At 41.4% G+C, this 16,290-nt stretch overlaps 1 protein-coding gene across 5 annotated transcripts in view; it reads right to left on the bottom strand.

Moving 5' to 3' along the window:
- Positions 1-16,290, bottom strand: part of LNX1 (ligand of numb-protein X 1) — a 195,577-nt gene that overhangs the window by 19,267 nt on the left and 160,020 nt on the right. For all 5 annotated transcript variants that reach the window (XM_078001925.1, XM_015138692.3, XM_078001924.1 and 2 more), the window contains one exon: positions 2,797-2,928. In XM_078001925.1, coding sequence (XP_077858051.1) covers positions 2,797-2,928 — 132 coding nt within the window. The remainder of the gene's footprint in view (positions 1-2,796; positions 2,929-16,290) is intronic.

Raw genomic sequence — 16,290 nt, 5'->3', positions numbered from 1 at the left:
GAACCCTCAACTTATTCACCCCAACCATAATAGGGTTACATTGTCCCAAATTCTATAGGTTAACTCAGATAAAGTTTACATTTCAAAAGGAAAGAGTAAAAATGGAGGAAGGAACAGATTAGAGACCATTAGAAAAATACATTTCTAAAATATTTTTGGTGGAGACAAAGCCTTGCTTTATTGCTCAGGCTGGTCTCGAACTCCTGGCTCCAAGTGCCTTGGCCTCCCAAAGTGCTGGGATTACAAGCATGAGCCACTGCGTCTGGCCATGGAAGAATCTTAAGTACACAGACTGCACTCAAAATTTCGCAAGTGAGTCATTTATTCCTGATAGTAGTGAGTCAGCATTTCAGAAACACTGTCATTTATGAGTATCAGAAACTTTTCTAAGTTAAAAAAAGTAACCACATTTTATAGAGTCTTCTTTCACACCTGCTCAGTACTTACCAGACAGCCTTGCCTGCGGTGAGCAAGCGATGTTTAGTTGTGCACTGAGGGGCTGGATGCAATGGCTGAAATACCACAAATACGACATGTATGCATGTGTTCTGTGTCTCATGAACCAATGTTCATGACCATTTCCTTTCTCAACCAGAAAGAGACCAATGTCAGCAATGGGGAAAAAAAAAAAAAGAAATAATCTGTGAAAGCTTCATACCCGGGGTTACCTGACTTTGGCTGGAGAGGAGGATAGTTATGTATGATAGAGATGACTTTTCTATCTATCTTTTCTCTCCATTCTCCTCACCCTACTTTGGACACCTTAAAATGTTCCTTGATGTTTAAAAACATAATTTATGATAAAATAGTTTAAGCTAATTAAAAACACGATGGGTACCTGAGTATTTCTCAAACTATAAGACGTATTTCTATTTTAGAATATTTGCTTTGGATATTTAGAATAAAACATTTTAGACAAGTAACAAAGCATAAAGAATAACAGAATGACCTACCCATGTACCTCAAAACCCTACATCAGAAATAAACATTCCATGTGCACTTAGTCCCTCTGTCACTCTTTCTGCTCATAGTCCTTTCCTCCCCACAGAGGGAAACCATGCAAAATTTGATGCCTATCATTCCTTGACTTTTTTAATTGGCTAAAAGTTTTCTGTCCCACAAATCCTGCTTTGTCTTCTTTGGTATTTCTTTGAATTGTTTAAGCTCTTATTTTTAAAAAGCTACCTAGTTTCCTAAACCAAACAAAATTTTAGTAAGAATACAAAAATTGAAATCGTCAAAGAATCATATATGTCTTAGTTTTATTTTAAATATGTTACTTTTTTGTGAGGATATTTCAGAAGGCAGATAGAATATAAGTTAAAATGGAAATAATTACAATTCCCACTAAGTCAATTTGTATGTTTCCAGGAATTAAGACACATGACAGAGGGTTGCAGCAGAAATGTGATCAGATCCTCCCAGCTCTTTCATGATGAGGAGGTGGAAGGAATTATAAAACCACAGTGCAGACGGAGGCTACCTTCTCCATAATTTGATGACTTAGAATATGACATATTCTAGTTAATTCAACTAAAATTAGTTAATTGGATAAAAACTTCAATTAAGTTAATAAACTAGTTTTCCATTAGTAAAGATGATCAGTTAAATTTAAACATTAAGCATTTACTAGCAAAAAGACATCAGGGAGTCTCCTTATCCGTAAAATGTTTGAGTGGAATATATTTGGTCTGTCTAGACTCCTTATTGTAAATAAACATGTAATTTATGGATTTATGAGGCTTGGCTGGCTGGAGAACCCGGAAGGGTATATAACCTTGTAGGCTCTGTAATTAACACAGCATACAGCAGAGACGTTCCAAAATAAAAAAATTTGATATTGTTTCTCTATGTATTACTCAAAAACTCAATTTGTAAGCTATTCCAACCAACATATAGATTGACGTGGAAAGAAAAGGGCATTCCCTACTCTCTGTTGCAAGAAGAATGAGCTACCGTTAAGAATTTTTTTTAGTTACAAGTGATGCCATGAAACCAGAACTCAGGAGAAATGACTGAAAGAAGCTCATTAGCATCACAACAGGATGCCAAGCTAAAGTCATAGGACGCTTAATTTGGACTAAACAAGGTTTGTGTTGCTTAAACACGCATCTAAATGAAGAGGTTAAGGCATTGCATCTAACAGAAGCCACAGAGAGAAGTACAAATTGGGCTGCGTCACTTCATTTAAAGAGAGGCTGCAAACTGGTGGCCTGAAGAAGGAATTCCACCCACAGATCCGCAGTGTTTTAGAGTTTTCTGGATTGAATGCCATATAACATGTGCTCTCTGGTTTGCCCCAATCCCCAACACTCCCTAATGTTACATGAGCTGCAAGTGTTTAAATTATCTTCCTGGGCCCTTCAGCAAACACACACAAAAAACTAAAAGTAGCCGGGAAATCATTGATTTCTAGGCAGACCAAAAAATTCAAAAGCCAGAAACCAAGCGAAGTGTTTGCTTCATTTCAAAGTGAATAAAATACAGTCCTTAAAAAAGATGACTCTTGGTAAAAACATGACATGTATTTGGCTTAGGCTAGAAATCAGGTTCCTGTATGAGGTCTGCATGATCAGGTTTCAAAACCCTCCTGCACCTTCCTCCCTCCTGCTTGGATGGGAGACACCTGTTATCTCTTCAAGTCTTAAATATGGGACTTTGGGCTTTTAGTTTTACAAGTCAAAGTGTCTGTTTAAGTAAAAAAGTCCTGAGATGACACTTAGAAATGTTAAAGCAAGCAGCCTTCCCAAGAAATAGCTCCTTGCAGGAGCAGGGGACCTGCCCTAGAGGCCTCACCTTGGGAGTGTTGCTCCTCTCCCCTGGCCCTGGGGACCAGCTGCCATTGCTGTTCCAGCTGGCTTCCTGAAAGATGTCAGGGCTCCGCCGAACCTGGCGGGACACGATGAGGTGAACACGTCTTTCACTGGCCTGGGCAAGAAGACACAGGTATTAGCCACTGTCAGTTTCCATCCACTGCATCCAGCACCAGGGGCTTACAAAGACATCACTTTGATTATACCATTTTTTTTTATGGCAAAACATGGTTTCTAGTTTGTGGCGTTTTTTTGTTAATACCCATCTTGTAATTTGGCAACAGCATGAGAGCTCTTTCCTTTATCCTTAAACCAGGTAGTGAACGTTGCTCAAAGGGAAAATCTAAGGAAGGTTTGGTTCCTTCCAGTCTTTGAAAAGGCATCATTAGATATTGCTAATTCGTTTTTAATTAATGGTTCTACCACACACAAGCCATGTCCTAAGTTCTTCCTAGAAAGAATTAGGTTCACAGTGTAAAGTAGCAGCCCAAAGCAAAGGTCTGAGATCAATGGTACACAGTAAAGAAAAAGAGATAGAGTTAATGGCAGTTACCTGCCACTATAGGAAGAGAAATCCTGAGTCTGACACTTGCAAATATTTGGGCATAGGAAAGGTTTAGCACTTTAGAAATATGGGGATGACTTCATACATTAATATGTACAGCCTAATCAAAATTCTTTACCTTCAATTCACAATCACAAAGACATGGAATCAACTTAAGTGCCCATCAACTGATGGGTGGATAAAGAAAACATGGTATGTATATACCATGGAATACTACTCAGCCACAAAAAAGGATGAAATGTCTTTTGCAGCAACTTGGATGGAACTGGAGGCCATTATTTTAAGTGAAGTAACACAGGAATGGAAAATCAAATACTGCATGTTCTGACTTGTAAGTGGGAGCTAATCTCTGGGTATGCAGAGGCATACAGAGTAATATAATGGACTTTGGAGACTCAGAAAAGGGGAGGGTGAATGGGGTGAGGGATGAAAAACTGCCTATTGGGTACAGTGTACACTATTCAGGTGACAGGTGCACTAAAATCTCAGACTTCACCACCACACAATGCATCCATGTAACCAAAAACCACGCATATCCCTAATGCTATTGAAATACTAAATGTTTAAAAGACTGCAAAAGAGTAATTTGCCTTGATTCTTTATTTCTTATGGAACTACCACTTACTCTGACTGCTAATTCTCTCTGCTATGTACATCGATATTTGGACAGGCATTCAGAATAGCAAATATAGTACTTATTGGAAAGGTCTACTCCACATGATTGATACGGTTTGACTGTGTCCCCAGTCAAACCTCACCTTGAATCATCACTCCCATAATTCCCATATGTCATCGGAGCGACCTGGCAGGAGGTAATTGATTCATGGGGGCGGGTCCTTCCCATGCTGCTCTAGTGATAGTAAGTCTCATGAGATCTGATGATTTTATAAATGGGAGTTCCCCTGCACAAGCTCTCATGTCTGCCACCATGTAAGATATCCCTTTGCTCTTCCCTCCTCTTCCACCATGATTGTGAGGCCTCCCCAGATATGTAAAACTGTGAGTTCATTAAACCTTTATAAATTACCCACTCTCAGGTATGTCTTTATTAGCAGCACGAGAACAGACTAATACAATGATACATTTACAATTTGTCTTTCTGCCACAGATTAGCTTCACATGTGTCGGGTAGTATGGGTCATTATTCCAGAATTGCTGACCATTGAGATTTCAGAGCTGCAGGTCATTCAGACTGAATCTTAGACCTATGAAACTCACATAAATGGAGCTCTCTGGTGGCCTATGCTGAAGTAGCCAGCTGACCTCATTTATCTCTTTAGTAAAAGCTGAAAATGAATGAGATATGGAAGATTTGATTAGAAAGGTTCCCAAGACAGACCTGGTTTAGGGACAAGGGAGATGGAAGAGAGAGGAGTAAGGTTTGGTGGTTTCTGTCTTCATTCCATCCCTTGCCCACTCACCACCACAGCAGAGAAGAGGCAGTGACCTGCCAGCCTTCTTCCTATACAGGGATGGTTATTGCGCTAGGGGAGAAAGTCAGGTCATGAAAGGAGGGCATTGAAATTCCATGCTCTTTTCCATTGACTCAGACAATGGGGGTGGAGATATTTGCTTCCTGTCTGCTATGGTCTGCACATGTTTCCTCAAAATTCAGATGTTAAAATCCTAATCCACAACATGGTGGCATTTGGAGGTAGGGCCTTTGGGAGGTGATTTGGTCATGAAGGCAGGTCCCTCCTAAGGGGATTAGTGCCCTTATGAAAGGGGCTGGAGGAAGTTTGTTTGCCCCTCTACCATGTAAGGATAAAGTGAGATGGTGCCATCTGTGAGGAAGTAGCCATCCCCAGACACCAAACCTGCTGGTGTCTTGATCTTTGACTTCTTGACCTCCAGAACTGTGAGAAATAAATTTATGTTGTTTATAAGCCACCTAGGATAGTGTGTTTTGTTACAGCATCATGATGGACTAAGACACTGCCTTTTCTGCATCTTCCTTCCCAGAGCACACAACTCACTCTCAGGAACTAGGACCTTGTTTTAAAAATCTCAAGTAAACACACTTTGGGAGGCTGAAGCGGGCAGATCACTTAAGGTCAGGAGTCCAAGACCAGCCTGGCCAACATGGTGAAACTCCTTCTCTACTAAAATACAAGAATCAGCCAATCATGGTGGCAGGCACCTGTAATCCCAGCTATTTGGGAGGTTGCAGCAGGAGAACTGCTTGAACCCAGAGGGTGGAGGTTGCAGTGAGCCGAGATTGTGGCACTGCACTCGCGCCTAGGTGACAAAGCAAGACTCTGTCCCCCCCACCAAAAAAAAAAATTCTTAAGTAAAAACCACCCACTAGTGAAACCATATTCCTATGGTTGTCTGACACTAACCAGTCCAAATCTTCACGACTTTGCGTTCTTATAACACTTCTTCTCAGGGCTCTCTTGAAACTTAGGGGTCATGATTTGGGTGGCTGTAAATTAAATGAACTTTTAGGGACAACTGCCTGGGTACAGTAAGAGTGTCTATTGTAACATCAAAATGGATGATCAGCCAGGTGAGTTGACTTATTTCACAAAAATTAGAAAATCCATCTGAAAAGGGCCCAAAAAAGAAGTTGGAGTCCTCTGCCCCATGCCCTTCACACAAACCCCGGCCATCACTTCTGATCTCCCCAGCCAAGGCTAATGTGCCCTTCCTTTGTTCACCTATCTTGAATTCCCTGGTGTTTCTCATCACATATAAAGCTTGTGTCTGAACATAACAAAAATAAAAAGCCCAGGAAACAATTGTGAAGAAAGCTGACATGAAGAACGATGGAATTAGCCAACTAAATCCAATTCTTGGAAGAGTATTTTGTAAGAGCTGTGTCTTTCTTTGTACTGTAAGCCTCCCTTCTTCTAAATAAGATTATCTTTGGGAACTCTCTAAAGCAAAACTTACTAAAAGAGAAGAAGTGGTGAACATTCAGGTCAAAACCCCAATTACTGAGCTTGAATTTGCTCTCTTTGGGGAAACTCTGATGTTTTGAAGGATCCCAGCAGTGTGTCCGTAGGCCTGCAAATTGCATCATGTTCATTTTGGACGAGGAGCAGCCACATGATCTAAGCACCTCAAAAGAACTTAGAAACTTTTAGACTTACACATCGAATCAACTTGCCAGGCAAAATCCAAATTGCCGAGGAGAAGCCTGCAAGAACTATTTAATTCACATTTTCAAGGACAAATTTCTCACTGGATTTTCAAATGCTGGCTTTGGTATTAAGTTGTTGGCAGGAATAACACTACAATAAATAACTCTGGTATCAATTTACTTGGAAAGAAATTCTCTGCAAGACTGGATCTGTGGCTCTTACCAACCACCTTGTAAACTCACAGGAAGACTTTGTTTGATGCACTTTTGTGGTGTTTGAAGATATAAGGTGGAAAATGGGCTAATATGCTTGTCCTGGCTTTAACTCCTATCAGGAGCTGGATTCAGTGTAAAGAAACATCCCCTAGCACTACAGAATCTTTCTTTCCACTGGTATGAATGTGGTGTGAGTGTGAGGAGGGGGAATATGGGGGAGACACAGAAAGACTGAATGAGAAAATGGCAGAAACTTGTTTATTTCACACCTACATGATATGTGCCAAGAAAGTGGATACAGCAGATCTGTCATTCCAGCAAGCAAAGAATAGCTTGCTGCAAGAAAGAGGTAAGACAGCTTCTCTCTTGCATCTCTTGGGATGTTGCAATTTGGGCAAAAGGATGGTTTAACAACGGTGGCTACCTTAATTAGAAGGCGTGACTTAAAGTTTCCTCTCCTCTCTCCCTTAAGAATCCTAGATTGTGATCTAGGCAAATTCGGGACACACTGGTTACAACCTGCATAGCTTGACTGCTGTACCATATTCTTTCTCTCCCAAGAGTGCAAGCATTAGACTCCCTCTCTCTTTTCCGCCCTGGGCCAGTTCCCTCCTTAGGAAACTTGGTGGTCCTCCGCTCCTGGGAGGGCACCATATTGATGCCAAACTTAATGAAGACACCCAATCGGCAGAGTGCACTACCGCCCAGAGCTCCTGGGCTCAAACGACCCTCCAGCCTCAGCATCTGGAGTAGCCGGGGCTACTTCACCCGGCATCCCTCTCTCTTTCTACAGGCAAAGAGGAAGGGGTTCTGATGCCATCCATATTCTCCCCTGTGGACTTTAGTTTGTTGGCAGCCTCCTGACAAGCACTCTGTCCCCAAGGCTGATCTATGCCTACCCTGGGCCAGACACCACACTGGGAACCTTGAGGACATGGTTCCTGCCCTCCTGGATTGTTTCCTACTGCAGGGATAGTCAGATGGGAGTGTCATGAAAGAGAAATAGCAAATATACTTAAGGGTTTCCAGAGATGGGACCGATTACTTCTGGCTGAGGAAATAGGAACCATCTAATATTCAGAAAAAAAAGAGGGTTAAAACTAAGTAGCATTTGTATGGAAGGACTTGCTTTCTGTCGTTTTGTTTAACGACTGCTTTTCTCTGTTGAGATTTGACTCAAAACTGCCAGTCATATTTATATGATGGAACCAAGCATTTTGCAGAGCTGTACACTGGAGCACAGGGCATCTTTCTACTTTCTTGGCATTGCATGAATCCATACAGTGGCTAAGAGAAGAAAAACATAGTCCAGAAGCCTCATTTATATGTACCCATCTTTAAATAACAAAGCCTATCTCTTATAGCTGGAAGGAGTCTGGGAGCATTGCACTGTGATCTCTTGCTGATCAAGCATCTTCCTTTGTGTTCAGCCTGCAATTGACTCTTTCCCTTCCAAAATCCACTATGGCTGATGAAAACTGCTCACACTGTCAGGGCGTAACATAGATTTGCAACTTCCCTGAACAGAGAGATGGGAGCCAAACATGCCACCACACAAGGAGCAGCACTTTGTAGAGCTGTACACTGGAGCACAGGGCATCTTTCTACTGCCTTGGCATTGTGTGGGTCCATACAGTGACTATGAGAGCCAGTGATAACGTCCAGGGAGAGCAAGAACTGGTCAAGTACCTGTTCTCATCCAGCCAAAGGCTTCACCTGCTCATTGGCAGAGAAGGATTGGAGTTAAGCCAAATGCATGACAACATTTGCTGCCTTTTTGACATATAGGTAGCTTAAGTAAAATGTATAATAAACTATATAAAATGCACTGGGTTCATTTGTTATTGTGCTTCTCGTATGAGTTTTATAAAGTTTCAAGTTAAGAAAGTTAAGAGTTGCCACCCTTTCCCCACAATGCCCCAGGGTATTATTCTATACACACACTTGAAAGGAGACTCTAAACCCACTGCTGGGCATCAGGACTGTGTTGTTCATAGTAGGCAGACCATGTACATAGCTCCCTTTATAGAATAGCCTTGGTCCACAGGAGACTCATGCTTGATTGTGTGGGCCCCTTGTTACAGAGACAAGTGAGAGCTGTAATGCGACTGATAACTATATAAGCTACTTAAAGAGTTCCTCCTCGAGAGAGGGTGGGGGAGCAAGATGGCTGAATAGGAACAGCTCCAGTCTCCAACTCCCAGCACGAACGACACAGAAGACCGGTGATTTCTGCATTTTCAACTGAGGTACTGGGTTCATCTCACTAGGGAGTGCCAGACAATTGGTGCTGGTCAGCTGTTGCAGACCGACCAGGGAGAGCTGAAGCAGGGCAAGGCATCACCTCACCTGGTAAGTGCAAGGGGGAAGGGAATCCCTTTTCCTAGCCAGGGGAACTGAGACACACAACACCTGGAAAATCGGGTAACTCTCACCCCAATACTGCGCTTTAAGCAAACGGGCACACCAGGAGATTATATCCCAAACCTGGCCGGGAGGGTCCCACGCCCACGGAGCCTCCCGCACTGCTAGCACAGCAGTCTGCGATCTAACCTCAAGGCAGCAGCGAGGCTGGGGGAGGGGCGCCCGCCATTGCTGAGGCTTAAGTAGGTAAACAAAGCCGCTGGGAAGCTCGAACTGGGTGGAGCTCACAGCAGCTCAAGGAAACCTGCCTGTCTCTGTAGACTCCACCTCTGGGGACAGGGCACAGCTAAACAACAGCAGCAACAACAACAACAAAAAAGCAGCAGAAACCTCTGCAGATGCAAATGACTCTGTCTAACAGCTTTGAAGAGAGCAGTGGATCTCCCAACACAGAGGTTGAGATCTGAGAAGGGACAGACTGCCTGCTCAAGTGGGTCCCTGACCCCTGAGTAGCCTAACTGGGAGACATCCCCCACTAGGGGCAGTCTGACACCCCACACCTCACAGGGTGGAGTACACACCTGAGAGGAAGTTTCCAAAGTAAGAATCAGACAGCTACACTCGCTGTTCACCAATATTCTATGTTCTGCAGCCTCTGCTGCTGATACCCAGGCAAACAGGATCTGGAATGGACCTCAAGCAATCTCCAACAGACCTATAGCTGATGGTCCTGACTGTTAGAAGGAAAACTATCAAACAGGAAGGACACCTACACCAAAACCCCATCAGTACGTCACCATCATCAAAGACCAGAGGCAGATAAAACCACAAAGATGGGGAAAAAGCAGGGCAGAAAAGCTGGAAATTCAAAAAATAAGAGCACATCTCCCCCTGCAAAGGAGCGCGGCTCATCGCCAGCAATGGACCAAAGCTGGACAGAGAATGACTTTGACGAGATGAGAGAAGAAGGCTTCAGTCCATCAAACTTCTCAGAGCTAAAGGAGGAATTACGTACCCAGCGCAAAGAAACTAAAAATCTTGAAAAAAAAGTGGAAGAATTGATGGCTAGAGTAATTAATGCAGAGAAGGTCCTAAACGAAATGAAAGAGATGAAAACCATGACACGAGAAATACGTGACAAATGCACAAGCTTCAGTAACCGACTCGATCAACTGGAAGAAAGAGTATCAGCGATTGAGGATCAAATGAATGAAATGAAGCGAGAAGAGAAACCAAAAGAAAAAAGAAGAAAAAGAAATGAACAAAGCCTGCAAGAAGTATGGGATTATGTAAAAAGACCAAATCTACGTCTGATTGGGGTGCCTGAAAGTGAGGGGAAAAATGGAACCAAGTTGGAAAACACTCTTTAGGATATCATCCAGGAGAACTTCCCCAACCTAGTAGGGCAGGCCAACATTCAAATCCAGGAAATACAGAGAATGCCACAAAGATACTCCTCGAGAAGAGTAACTCCAAGACACATAATTGCCAGATTCACCAAAGTTGAAATGAAGGAAAAAATCTTAAGGGCAGCCAGAGAGAAAGGTCGGGTTACCCACAAAGGGAAGCCCATCAGATTAACAGCAGATCTCTCAGCAGAAACTCCACAAGCCAGAAGAGAGCGGGGGCCGATATTCAACATTCTTAAAGAAAAGAATTTTCAACCCAGAATTTCATATCCAGCCAAACTAAGTTTCATAAGTGAAGGAGAAATAAAATCCTTGACAGATAAGCAAATGCTTAGAGATTTTGTCACCACCAGGCCTGCCTTACAAGAGACCCTGAAGGAAGCACTCAACATGGAAAGGAACAACCGGTACCAGCCATTGCAAAAACATGCTAAAATGTAAAGACCATTTAGGCTACGAAGAAACTGCATCAACTAAGGAGCAAAATAACCAGTTAATATCATAATGGCAGGATCAAGTTCACACATAACAATGTTAACCTTAAATGTAAATGGACTAAATGCTCCAATTAAAAGACACAGACTGGCAAACTGGATAAAGAGTCAAGACCCATCAGTCTGCTGTATTCAGGAGACCCATCTCACACACAGAGACATACATAGGCTCAAAATAAAGGGATGGAGGAAGATCTACCAAGCAAATGGAGAACAAAAAAAAAGCAGGGGTTGCAATACTAGTCTCTGATAAAACAGACTTTAAACCATCAAAGATCAAAAGAGACAAAGAAGGCCATTACATAATGGTAAAGGGATCAATTCAACAGGAAGAGCTAACTATCCTAAATATATATGCACCCAATACAGGAGCACCCAGATTCATAAAGCAAGTCCTGAGAGACTTACAAAGAGACTTAGACTCCCATACAATAATAATGGGAGACTTCAACACTCCACTGTCAACATTAGACAGATCAACGAGACAGAAAGTTAACAAGGATATCCAGGAATTGAACTCATCTCTGCAGCAAGCAGACCTAATAGACATCTATAGAACTCTCCACCCCAAATCAACAGAATATACATTCTTCTCAGCACCACATTGCACTTATTCCAAAATTGACCACATAATTGGAAGTAAAGCACTCCTCAGCAAATGTAAAAGAACAGAAATTATAACAGACTGTCTCTCAGACCACAGTGCAATCAAACTAGAACTCAGGACTAAGAAACTCAATCAAAACAGCTCAACTACATGGAAACTGAACAACCTGCTCCTGAATGACTACTGGGTACATAACAAAATGAAGGCAGAAATAAAGATGTTCTTTGAAACCAATGAGAACAAAGATACAACATACCAGAATCTCTGGGACACATTTAAAGCAGTGTGTAGAGGGAAATTTATAGCAATAAATGTCCACAAGAGAAAGATGGAAAGATTTAACATTGACACTCTAACATCACAATTAAAAGAACTAGAGAAGCAAGAGCAAACACATTCAAAAGCTAGCAGAAGGCAAGAAATAACTAAGATCAGAGCAGAACTGAAGGAGATAGAGACACAAAAACCCTCGAAAAAATCAATGAATTCAGGAGTTGGGTTTTTGAAAAGATCAACAAAATTGACAGACCGCTAGCAAGACTAATAAAGAAGAAAAGAGAGAAGAATCAAATAGATGCAATAAAAAATGATAAAGGAGATATCACCACGGACCCCACAGAAATACAAACTACCATCAGAGAATACTATAAACACCTCTACGCAAATAAACTAGAAAATCTAGAAGAAGTGGATAATTTCCTGGACACTTACACTCTTCCAAGACTAAACCAGGAAGAAGTTGATTCCCTGAATAGACCAATAGCAGGCTCTGAAATTGAGGCAATAATTCGCCTACCAACGAAAAAAAGTCCAGGACCAGATGGATTCACAGCTGAATTCTACCAGAGGTACAAGGAGGAGCTGGTACCATTCCTTCTGAAACTATTCCAATCAATAGAAAAAGAGGGAATCCTCCCTAACTGATTTTATGAGGCCAACATCATCCTGATACCAAAGCCTGGCAGAGACACAACAAAAAAAGAGAATTTTAGACCAATATCCCTGATGAACATTGATGCAAAAATCCTCAATAAAATACTGGCAAACTGGATTCAGCAGCACATCAAAAAGCTTATCCACTATGATCAAGTGGGCTTCATCCCTGGGATGCAAGGCTGGTTCAACATTTGCAAATCAATAAACATAATCCAGCATATAAACAGAACCAAAGACAAGAACCACATGATTATCTCAATAGATGCAGAAAAGGCCTTTGACAAAATTCAACAGCCCTTCATGCTAAAAACGCTCAATAAATTCGGTATTGATGGAATGTACCTCAAAATAATAAGAGCTATTTATGACAAACCCACAGCCAATATCATACTGAATGGGCAAAAACTGGAAAAATTCCCTTTGAAAACTGGCACAAGACAGGGATGCCCTCTCTCACCACTCCTATTCAACATAGTGTTGGAAGTTCTGGCTAGGGTAATCAGGCAAGAGAAAGAAATCAAGGGTATTCAGTTAGGAAAAGAAGAAGTCAAACTGTCCCTCTTTGCAGATGACATGATTGTATAGTTAGAAAACCCTGTTGTCTCAGCCCAAAATCTCCTTAAGCTGATAAGCAACTTCAGCAAAGTCTCAGGATACAAAATTAATGTGCAAAAATCACAAGCATTCTTATACACCAGTAACAGACAAACAGAGAGCCAAATCATGGATGAACTTCCATTCACAATTGCTTCAAAGAGAATAAAATACCTAGGAATCCAACTTACAAGGGATGTAAAGGACCTCTTCAAGGAGAACTACAAACCACTGCTCAGTGAAAAAAAAGAGGACACAAACAAATGGAAGAACATACCATGCTCATGGATAGGAAGAATCAATATCATGAAAATGGCCATACTGCCCAAGGTAATTTATAGATTCAATGCCATCCCCATCAAGCTACCAACGAGTTTCTTCACAGAATTGGAAAAAACTGCTTTAAAGTTCATATGGAACCAAAAAAGAGCCCGCATCTCCAAGACAATCTTAAGTCAAAAGAACAAAGCTGGAGGCATCACGCTACTTGACTTCAAACTATACTACAAGGCTACAGTAACCAAAACAGCATGGTACTGGTACCAAAACAGAGATATAGACCAATGGAACAGAACAGAGTCCTCAGAAATAATACCACACATCTACAGCCATCTGATCTTTGACAAACCTGAGAGAAACAAGAAATGGGGAAAGGATTCCCTATTTAATAAATGGTGCTGGGAAAATTGGCTAGCCATAAGTAGAAAGCTGAAACTGGATCCTTTCCTTACTCCTTATATGAAAATAATTCAAGATGGATTAGAGACTTAAATGTTAGACCTAATACCATAAAAACCCTAGAAGAAAACCTAGGTAGTACCATTCAGGACATAGGCGTGGGCAAAGACTTCATGTCTAAAACACCAAAAGCAATGGCAGCAAAAGCCAAAATTGACAAATGGGATCTAATTAAACTAAAGAGCTTCTGCACAGCAAAAGAAACTACCATCAGAGTGAACAGGCAACCTACAGAATGGGAGAACATTTTTGCAATCTACTCATCTGACAAAGGGCTAATATCCAGAATCTACAAAGAACTCAAACAAATTTACAAGAAAAAAACAAACAACCCCATCAAAAAGTGGGCAAAGGATATGAACAGACATTTCTCAAAAGAAGACATTCATACAGCCAACAGACACATGAAAAAATGCTCATCATCACTGGCCATCAGAGAAATGCAAATCAAAACCACAATGAGATACCATCTCACACCAGTTAGAATGGCGATCATTGAAAAGTCAGGAAACAACAGGTGCTGGAGAGGATGTGGAGAAATAGGAACACTTTTACACTGTTGGTGGGATGGTAAACTAGTTCAACCATTATGGAAAACAGTATGGCGATTCCTCAAGGATCTAGAACTAGAAGTACCATATGACCCAGCCGTCCCATTACTGGGGATATACCCAAAGGATTATAAATCATGCTGCTATAAAGTCACATGCACACGTATGTTTATTGCGGCACTATTCACAACAGCAAAGACTTGGAGTCAACCCAAATGTCCATCAGTGGCAGACTGGATTAAGAAAATGTGGCACATATACACCATGGAATACTATGCAGCCACAGAAAAGGATGAGTTTGAGTCCTTTGTAGGGACATGGATGCAGCTGGAAACCATCATTCTTAGCAAACTATCACAAGAACAGAAAACCAAACACCGCATGTTCTCACTCATAGGTGGGAACTGAACAATGAGATCACTTGGACTTGGGAAGGGGAACATCACACACCGGGGCCTATCATGGGGAGGGGGGAGGGGGGAGGGATTGCATTGGGAGTTATACCTGATGTAAATGACGAGTTGATGGGTGCAGCACACCAACATGGCACAAATATACATATGTAACAAACCTGCACGTTATGCACATGTACCCTAGAACTTAATGTATAATAATAAAAAAAAAAAGAGTTCGTCCTCTAGGGTTTCATCATCAACATGTTTTACATATTTTACCTGATATTTTAATAATCACTTCTTTAAGAAAATTTATCCTGCATTCCTCATTGGTTTCTTTTCCAAGTGTCTCAGAATGAGACACTTTGGCTTTAAATGATTTTTCAACATATACTTGTGGGGATAGCTCTTTCTACACTGTCTGTGTTGCCCCATTTTAGAATGTCTTCCAGCAAGTGTTCAAGTATCATTCTCAGTGAATCCATCTTGTGCTCACAAAGCCCTGGGAAATTGTGAAGGCACTGATTCCATAAAATTAGAAAGTCAAAGACACACAAGAAATGTCAGACATCATCTCATCCAACATTTTCTCTATAGCCTGTAATTCAATTTCCCTAAAAATTCCTCGTCATGTTGTCACCCAGCTCATGCTTCGGTACCCCCAATGACAGGGAGCTCACCGTATCCCAAGGCAGCACTGGCCATTTTTAGACAGTGCTAGTTAGAATGTTTGTCCTTAGGTTGAACTTAAATTTGCCATCCTATTGCTTCCTATTGGTCTAGTTGTGTTCAGTAGGGCAATCCCGCATCATTTTCCCTGTGACAATCCTATTTGAAGATCACTCTCATTGCCCCCTCTTAGCTCTTTCCCTTTCCAGGTCAACTATTCCTAGTTTTTTCCACATTGAATATCTTTTCAAGTCATCTCAAAAATGTAGTAAGTTCTGGACTCTCTGTAATAAAGTTATGTGTGTGCACATGCAGAATAGAACCCAGAAGATGAGTTCTGGTCTGTCCAGTTACAGAGTAGGGTCTTTTTGTTGATGAACCAGTTGCATGGAGGATCTCATTAATGGTGTTTCAATTTTGTCATTTGTACAAGCATAGGGGATTGTCTCTATGTTCTATGAATCCAAAAATTCAATAGATTCCTGTCTTTACCTATGGATTAATTGAAAGGTGACAAGGAGATATTCAGGACTGCACTATAGGGCAAATTATAGCAGAGCAGCCTACCCCTGAGACCACATGATGCCATACAGACCTTTCATGACAATATAGACAACTGGAAGCATCAGAACCAAATGATATGCTAGAAAAAATCAAAGGCATCAGTCATTCCTGTTGATATGTCAGTGTATTTCCCAACAAGGTATGGAAACAGAATCCTTCCCCTTTCCTTCTTTCCAGTAAACAAAAGAACTTCCAGGGAAAAAAAATCCTTCCATTGAGCAACGAGTTGGAGGCTCCAGAAATATAACTCTAGAATGAATTAGTGGTGTACTATAAGTTGATATTCCCTA

Source organism: Macaca mulatta, chromosome 5 (genome assembly GCF_049350105.2).
Source record: "Macaca mulatta isolate MMU2019108-1 chromosome 5, T2T-MMU8v2.0, whole genome shotgun sequence".
Classification (NCBI taxonomy): Eukaryota; Metazoa; Chordata; class Mammalia; order Primates; family Cercopithecidae; genus Macaca; species Macaca mulatta.
The sequence above is the reverse complement of the archived record's forward strand: the minus strand, read 5'-3'. Positions and strand labels throughout refer to the sequence as shown.